This window comes from Scatophagus argus, chromosome 14 (genome assembly GCF_020382885.2).
Source record: "Scatophagus argus isolate fScaArg1 chromosome 14, fScaArg1.pri, whole genome shotgun sequence".
Classification (NCBI taxonomy): Eukaryota; Metazoa; Chordata; class Actinopteri; family Scatophagidae; genus Scatophagus; species Scatophagus argus.
The window spans coordinates 14644509-14653937 of NC_058506.1; the positions used below are offsets into that span (position 1 = coordinate 14644509).

The following is a 9429-nucleotide window of genomic DNA, read 5'->3' on the forward strand; positions in this document are numbered from 1 at the left end:
TACTGCATTTTATTGAAAATGTATGTCTCCTTACTGACACCTAACCATAGCTGTTTTTAAATCTTACAGCGCTGTTTACATTGTCTCACGTGACAAGTTTGTCTGATTCGGATAAAACAGGTCTGTGACTTCATGCTGTAGTCGCTTTTTCACTCCAGCTACTAAATGAGCCAACAGACCAAAGCACAGCTGACCCTCTGCCAGAGCCTCCCCTGTAGGATTACTGTTCTGGGACCAGCTGCTCTATTAAAACAGAAAGTGCCACATGTGACTGCTCCCGTTCCCCTCAGAATTCATAAAAACAGACAAGGCCCTCACTGGAAACTTATTTGATAAATTACATTTACCTTCAAATACATTTCATACATTTTTCACTCACAGTTATAGCTGTCAAACATCACTGGACAACTAGCAGTTTTTATTGACGTCCTCAGTGTAACAGGTGTGTTAGGTTAATTAAATCACACCAGGTCAGACAATAACAGATGAACTGTCAAGCATAGCAGAGGTGTTTAATTAAACTGCTCATGAAATATGTTCTTGTCATTGGTGAAGTATCCCTCATTATGTTCTCCTTTGTGGCAAACCCTGCAACTCCAAGCACAGTGAAAACAGTGACCTCAGAGCTCTTTTAAGAAAAAACAGACAAGGCCTCAGATATATACATATACACCAATATATACATATATAAGTCAGCAGTCATAATGATTCATCTGCACTGTGAACCGGCCTCAGGTCAGCTGTGTGCCGCTCAGGAATGGCAGAGACACTGACCTCATGAGTCATACAACACAGCTGTATGATTACACCGGGAAGGAGACAGGACATTTATCTGTATTGATTGATGATAGGGTGACCTGGAAAAAAGAGGTTATTGACTTGATGCCTGGCCAGAGCCCAGAGTCTTGATCACTGCACCATCTCAAAGTTTGCCCAAATCAGACGGCTATGGCAATCCCCCTGCCTTCACTCATTGAAGCTAATATTCTGTCATACATACATACAAAAAATGTTATCAACCATTTTGACACAATTAAAACAAGACACATGAAATATTAATGTAAAATGTTGCAATGGGATAAATAAAAATACACAATAACGACTGAAAAATTACTACAAATTTCATCTGATTAGCTGCAAGTGACAAAACTTTCTATATGTAGTAGATTGCAAGTCAGTTTGCAGTTTATTCATAGTAAGGACAATTAAATTATACAGTATAAATGCTGATCCAATCAACACGCAAGCAAAAAACACAAGATGTACTTAAATTTGATAAACTGTCATGTAACAATACACAATCTGGACTGGATTCTGTACACTGGGGACAAGCTTTCCCACCAACATGTTCTCCCTGGTTTTAACCCACTTTGTTCTGTGTGCATTCACATCTGACATGCCTGACGTCAGTGAGCCCCTCCTCCACTGCTGAGCTGCTGTTCACTGAGCCGACAGATCTTGTCCCCGGACGCCAATCAGCAGGGAGTGATTTGCTAATTGCTACATGAAGGTGCAAACTGTTGTGTTCCCTCACAATTTTCCTCTTCTGTAAAATCTTTGGCTTGCAAGGGGGATGAATTTAATGAATTGCATAAGTTGCACTAAAAAGAGGGATGCAACCCTGCCTCACCTCATTTTAAATCATCCTCAGTCAATAAGCCACCACAAGGCCACTGTTGCCAAGGAGCTGCTGGCCCAAGGCCAGCTGAACTGGCTGTCAATCACAGTGATTTGTGCCACAGCCACACCCTGTGTAACTCACAGTCTAATGAAACGGGCGTCAATACTCAGAACCGAGCTTGGAGTTTAGGTGTTCTTTATTTCAGTGTGTAAACTGCAGCACCAACTGAGGAGTTTTAATTTTCAGTCTTTGCTGCTGTGTCTAAACATCGTTAAGCTGATTTGCCTGCCTGGATTTACAGTAAGATTTGTCCAATCAAACAGAGATACAATCTGGACACATCAGCCTGTATTTATAGTGTGTGCATGTGTGTGTGCATGCGTATGTGTGTGTGTGTGTGTGTGAGAGAGAGAGAGAGAGAGAGAGAGACAGAGGGTCTTGTAAATCTGTCTTTGTGAGGTGAAAATTTAAAAAAAATTTTGGCCAGTCACCATTTCTGTCTGATCATTAAGACATAATAGCAAATGCATAAATATAGTAAAAAAAAATGTCCGAAAATTGTTTTGTTACTCAGCAATATTTCTCTAGTTTGTTAACATTAACCCTCTTGAACTTCTGATAAAGGATGAAATAAGGAAGTGACAGGTAAAACTGTACTGAATTATGCAAGTTTGCTTATTTCCACTGAGTGTTTTGCCTGTAAAAGGAAGAATGTGCCTCCTAGTTGGATTTAGGCTACGACTAGGCTACGACTAGGCTACTGTGTCCTTCAGGTTAGGGTTAGGCTTGTGTGTGTGTGCGTGTGTGTGTGTATGTGTGTGTGTCTGCACACATGCCCCATTTGAAAGTGTCACTTAAACCATCCTTCAAAAGTTGCTTATCGGACAAGTCTCATCATGATAAACAGGATGATTAACAGCTACTAATGTCAACACACACACACACACACACACACACGCACACACAACAATGTCGAGAACTGTCCTTCTTTCTCATCGATGGTCAATATTTACTGTTGCTCAATTTCAATTTGACATGTCTGAATAAAATCCTTTGCTTTTCTAACTTTTTCCTTCATCTCTCTCTCTCTTTGTTTGTTGTATTTAACACATTCAAAATCTCTCACACTCTTGTTTTCTCTCTTATACACACACACACACACACACACACACACACACACACACGCGCGCACACAGAGAGAGAGAGAGAGAGAGAGAGAGAAAGTCTTGTTTCCATCACTTTTGGGGACATTACATAGACTTACATTCATTTCCTGGAGGCCTAACCACCACCTGATCATAACAATAAACATCGCTTGCCTAATCCTAAATCCTAACCCTCACCTTAACCTAAACTTAACTTCATCCTAACCTCGAAGCAAGTCTTTACCATAATATTTAATGATTTATGTTGTGGGGACTTATAAGGCAGGTCCTCACAGTGTGACTGTGTAAGCAGATTTTTGTCCCCACAACTACAGGATTATGTGTCCACACACACACACACAAACAAATGTGAGCATACACACACATACGGCCTCACAGGTGAGTAAACAGTGTGTTGTTGTACTTTGGAGTGGTGGATCTGTCTCTCCAGCAGTTCGGCTTTGGCTCAATACAGTCAAAAACAGATTCACAGTTGACAGCGACAAGATGGCTGGAGTTTGTTTACTGGCTTTCATTGCTGGTTTGCTACTGGAGGCGTACGGGCTGCCGGCAGACATCCCAGAGGCAGAAACAGGTAAATGACAGAGAGGCAGGTGTGGATTGAGGAGGCCAGTGAAGCGCAGATGTGAAAATCTATGAAGAGGCTGGTGTTTGGGGAGAGTAGTTTTAACCAGGTTTAACTTCATTTATGTCAGAACTTTTTACAAGCAGGTGCTTTGATGTTGTTTGTCTGCTTTTTATATCGAATGTCTTGTTTTGTTTAATATAACATAAAACAGCTCAGGGACTGCAGGTGGAAGTGAACCCTGTAGCTAAATCTGACATATTTACATCCCATTGATCATAATTAAGGGTCTAGTGAGTAAGATCTATTTGTATAAAATAAAATATTCATAATAATTATGTTTTCATTAGCTTATGTTCTCCTGATCTCCTCTTCCACGTAGTCCACCATGTTGCACCATCATGCTTCTACAGCAGAAACACGTAGGCCAACTCCTCGGTCAGATCTGAACACATAGACAAAACACACATATTTTCAGATTCAGCACGGCTTTCTGATGAGATCCATCTCTGACCTCCATTAAGAAAAAATGTCCAAAGATTAGCTGCATGTTACTTGAGAACTTGCCTGAAAATTGTCAAGTTTTTAAGTTTTCGTCACTGTCAAAGCAAACCAGTGATAGTTGTCTCCACATCCATGCAAACAGGAACTGTTACTCGCTAACCTGGCATGGTGCCTTTCTGCCATAGCACAATCCAGTGAATCCATACCAGCACTGTCAGTTTTCAAGCCCTTGAGAACAATGTCGGAGCCATTTGAATAATTTTTCCCCTTGCCTTCTCTTGCCCTTTCAGGGGCTGTATTTGTGTCTCAACAGGCGGCGAACAAAGTGCTGATTCGTCAGCGCAGGTACAACAGCGGCCACCTTGAAGAAGTACTCTACAAAGCCAACCTGGAGCGGGAGTGTAGAGAGGAAGTCTGCACGATGGAAGAGGCCAGGGAGGTGTTTGAGGATGATGAGAAAACTGTAGGTTGCACACAAACAAGAACGCACACAGACACAACTAACCCTTTCTCATGTGTGTAATAACTGAATTCTGAGGTTTTCTCATTAACATCCGTGTTTCTCTTTCAGATGGAGTTCTGGGCCACCTACTTCGGTAAAACAAATGAAAGAAAGCCTCAAAGTTACTCTGCATGGAAAGAACATGTTCACCTCTCAACCTGCGTGTGTGTGTTCATATGTTTTATATTCGCGTTTAGATGGCGACCAGTGTAAGCCACAGCCCTGCCAAAATGGAGCAGTGTGTGAAGACGGGATCAGGACATACACCTGCTGGTGCAAACCAAACTTTGGCGGCAAGAACTGTGAGATCGGTGAGTGTAACTGGCTACACGTGACAAACACAAATCTTTACTTAATTTTCATTAACATATATAACTGTATTATAAATATGTCATTAGTGTGAACGCTAACATAGTTAAGAACAAAATGCAAAATAGATTTGCTCTGCTTTCCCGTTTTTTTTTTTTCCAGAGGTGTCCAAGCAATGTTCGGTCAACAACGGTGGGTGTTCCCATTTCTGTGTGATGCAGGCGGACCTGCCTGTGTGTCGCTGTGCAGCTGGTTACCATCTTGGGCCGGACAAGAGAACCTGTGAACCGACAGGTAAAGTAGAGTGATTAAACAATACAGCATATAGCATTAAGTGGTTCTTCAGGTGCCTTGATTATATTTAGAAGCTAATTTAGACTCTCAACACATTATATCTGCGCAAATGGAAAAATTCCAAACCACTGGAAACTCAATCACAAACGCAGTTGTCTCATCCTCTATGCCCACGTTTGGTGAAGTGAAATCCTGATGTCTTCTAAACTTCCTTTTCCACAGTTGAGAGATTCTGCATGAATTACGGTTACAGGCAGACTGGTTAATAAACTGCCAGATACAGAATTTATTGTTATTATCGACAGCAATGAACAATGTGGCAAGAGAACCATAGATAGACAGCATAGAAATCCAGCACTGAAAACAAATGACAGCTGCGATAAAGAAGAAGCGTTAGAAATGATATGGGAACTACAGTAATGTCAGTGCTAGTGACCTGCAGGGCCTAGTGATTAACTGACCAATCATTACAGCATTTCAAACTGGTCACTTTTTGTAGCAAATTTAGCCTGTGACAAAATAACAAAAGTGCAGTTGTGAAAAAAATGTGACAGTGCAATATAATGATGTTTATAACAGGAAACTAGAATATTTTCCTCTTTGTTGTTCCTTCAATTCTCCCTCAGAACATTTCAGCTGTGGTCGTGTGAACTTGTCCTCCAACGCCATCACCAGAAGGATCGCCGACCCTCTGTTATCCACACACAACTCTGAAAGAAACTGGACTTCCAGCGGGACCCTGCAGGACGACTACTCTGACATCAATACGACACGGCTACTTGATTACTATGATTTTGATTTAGAACTGTTCAACGCCTCTAAGGTCGACACAAGGTCTGAGAGGTTGGCTTCAAGCTCCTCTGTAAATCCAGCCGAGGCTGTCCTGAGCAGTGGGGAGGCAAGTAGTGCCACTGAAGCGCCCTCAGACACAGAGAAGTTGCCGTCCTGGGCTTTCTTTCCCACACTCCCCACCATCACTGCAGAGCACAACACTGACCAGAGGATTGTGGGAGGTGACGAGGCCATTCCTGGAGAGATACCTTGGCAGGTAGCGCTGAATGAGGAGTGGAGAGATGAGGATGATTCAAATGGATGATGTTATGGATGATATTCACAGACGGGAAGCAGTTAATTGGATATTTTAAAACAAATGATTTTCTTACACATAATCACTACAGTAGCACAGCATCTTGTCCATGGGATTGAACGCAATAATGTCTTGTCACTCCAACATTTATAGGTCACTGGGGCAGGAAAAAGTAGCATGAGAAGTGGAGTGAGTAGAGAAGGAAAGGTCTTCGTTTCCTGGATCATTCTAGGATTGCTTTATGTGTTCTTGATTATTAATTCCCAAAACATGGTCACCTGTGACAAAATCATGTGAGTGGTAATTGCGTTGTGGTTTTCCATCTAATCTTACGTAAACAGACCCCAGAAAGGCCTGTAGACATTAAAGTACACAAGTTGGCAAAGTTAAACAGGAAAAAAGGAAGAGACGTTGGATTGTTGTAAGCATACTAATACAAGAACTTTTTATATTAAAACAGAAAATGAGCCAAATTAAACTGTTGGCCACTTCAGCTGTTGCCTCAGGACCAGAGGTCTGGTTATGCAAGATTACACCAAACCTTGTAACCCGTATTCAACATCAGCCCTTGCAAACACATGTTATGGGATTTAATTTTAGTATCTTTTCAAGCCTGAGGAAAGGGAACATCAAAGGGACACTCAGCTGTCTATGGGGAGGACAGTCATTCAAGTTACATCATTTGAGTGTCTCAGTTTTTCATTGAAGACCTGTTGAACTGTTTAACAAAAAGCCTTTGCTTTGCCAACTGGGGCATGAGGACTTTGAAAGATACCAGCTTTATCCAAGCAGAGAAGATACAATAAAAGATCCTTTAGAGTTGCATTGTGGGACATGTAGGATGCAAGGAGACTTTGGACTTGCCATTTTGTGCTCATTAAAGTGCTCATGTGTGGGTTTGCAGGTGGCCCTCATGTCTCACTCAGCCACCCTTCAAAGAGCAGAGCCTTTCTGTGGAGGATCTCTGCTCAGTGAAATATGGGTCATCACCGCTGCCCACTGCCTGAAGCAGGCCGACATCGATAAACGAAGTTTTTTCGTCAGAGTGGGTAGGAAAAACAAATGTTTTCTGCATCTCTAACATACAGAGAGCTTCGTCTCAAAACTAACGTCATGTCATGTTTGTCTGAAGGGGCCATGTCAGTTATTTGGATATTTATTCTCAATACTCAATAACAGTTTAGCTGGATATGTCAAACCAGAACATTTCTATCCTCCTGGCAGCCATTGCCTACTGTTCATGAATAAAGAAAACAACTTGCAGATATTTGATACGTGCTTGAGATCAATAACCCAACACTGAAAATCTATTGAGCTTTTATTAAAGCTTTTTATCATTGAGTGGTAATCTAATGTATATTTCATCTTTACATAATTACATATAAACCTGTACTTCTAGGTGAGCATGATGTGAACAAGGCTGATGGTCGAGAGCGAGACCACATCGTGGCAGAGCAGCATATCCACTTCATGTACAATTACACAAAGTCACCCTATAACCATGATATTGCGCTACTGAAGCTCGCCAGTCCAGTGGAGCTCTCCATCCAACGACGTCCCATCTGCCTGGGTCCCAAAGACTTCACAGAGAACCTGTTGAGGGAGTCCAGCAGTTCTCTGGTGAGTGGCTGGGGACGGTTAAAATTCCTGGGCCGTGAGGCCACCAAACTTCAGAAGCTGGAGGTCCCCTATGTGGAACGCACCCAGTGCAAACAGAGCAGCCGGGACCACATCACTCGCTTCATGTTCTGCGCTGGTTTCCAAAGTGAACTCAAGGACTCATGTCAGGGGGACAGTGGGGGGCCACATGCCACCAAGTACAAAGGCACTTGGTTCCTGACAGGCATCGTCAGCTGGGGGGAGGAGTGCGCCAAGGACGGGAAGTACGGCATCTACACTCGTGTGTCACAGTACTACCCATGGATCAGTCAGAAAACAGGGATACAAATTAACTGAGAGACAAATGGGAGTCTTGTGCAGAAAAAACGCAGCTGTCAGCCAACAAAACAGTCTCATTCGTCTAGTTTAGTCACTGAGGAAGCTTGTCTTTGAGAAGTCAATCATGTTCATTTTGGTTCTCCAATAAAATGTAATTAAAATATCAGATGATTTGAATGTTTCTTGAAATATTGCTAAATATCTTGTAGCCCCTTATCCGATATTTGAAGTGAAATTGTATGCAAGAAGAAGTATTTAATGCAGTCTGGAGTAGTTTCGATCAAACAGCTGCTAGAGCAAATGTAAAATTTCCTTTTTGTGTCCCTGCTTATCCCCCATTATGAGATCTTATTAGCTCAGGCTGGAGTTGGCTGTAACTATGCCTGAATTACCAAAGACCTTTACTCTAACACTGTGAGGAAATTTTACCAGGGCAGGAAATAATATAAAAAATGAACAAAATAATAAGTTATGTGGTTAGCAGCAACAATATAGATTTTTTTCCAATAGCCGATAATGAAGAAATCACAACAGACAGGTTGAATCAAATCAAATAACTCTGTGCTTATATTTTGGAAAATAATCATATACATAATGCATTATAATACAAGCTTTCACAATGATTGATGATTGCAAATATTAAAAAAAAGTGCAAAATGAGCAAAAGCAGCAGACACCAGCTTAAGGTACTGTGGACAGGATAACCCAAAACCATTAACAGCTTTTGATGTTGTAGTGCAGTCGTTGTCAAGTGGATTTCACTTCAATTTAAAATGATTAAATATTATTTTTATTATACTATTAGTTTTATTGGACAGAGCTGATTTTGACAGTGTCAACATCTGAGTGTTCGAACACAAAAATTTAGATTTTACACATTCACAGTTAGTTGACTTAAAATGCTGCCAGCAACACAAGTAATTGTATTGTAAATAAACCCTCAGCACAAACGATAGTACTTATATTACCACTTTTTTACTCTTTGTTCAAAGCTGCTTTACTGTTAATAGTGTAAAGAAAACCAGTCTGGGAAAAACCTAATTAAAATATCTAATAAATCCACAAACTAAGTGTAATAGTTCAGGTCACAGTTATACTTCTGACTATACTACTATCCAACACTAAGCCGAGTTTCCCTGTTCACTGTGAAATAGCAGTACAGGCAGAATTAAAGCGATAGTCATGTGCAGTGATTTGTCCATGCAGAGCAGCAAACAAACAGAGACGTAAAGCTCGTCTCATCTTAGTGGTAATAACAGCGGCGCAAGATTCATTTGATGGAAGAAGATGCAGAATTATTACCAATCAAAAGAATAAACAGCAACGGACAAAGCAAAATAACAACACGCTATCACCATCAATGGCAGCGAAAGTAAAGAGCAAACCCGCAAATTAAATCAATTTTGAAATATCTGCAATTTATGCAGCCAAGCTTGCCACACT

General features: G+C 41.2%; 1 protein-coding gene across 1 annotated transcript; it reads left to right on the plus strand.

Annotated features, from left to right (window-relative positions):
- Positions 1 to 3202: 3202 nt before the first annotated feature.
- On the plus strand, positions 3203 to 8152 carry f9b (coagulation factor IXb). The gene is made up of 8 exons (XM_046410775.1): positions 3203 to 3361; positions 4147 to 4319; positions 4428 to 4452; positions 4556 to 4669; positions 4830 to 4961; positions 5588 to 6009; positions 6953 to 7097; positions 7448 to 8152. The coding sequence occupies exons 1-8, from the start codon at positions 3274 to 3276 to the stop codon at positions 8002 to 8004; spliced, it is 1656 nt and encodes a 551-aa protein (XP_046266731.1). The 5' UTR covers positions 3203 to 3273; the 3' UTR covers positions 8005 to 8152.
- Positions 8153 to 9429: the final 1277 nt, after the last annotated feature.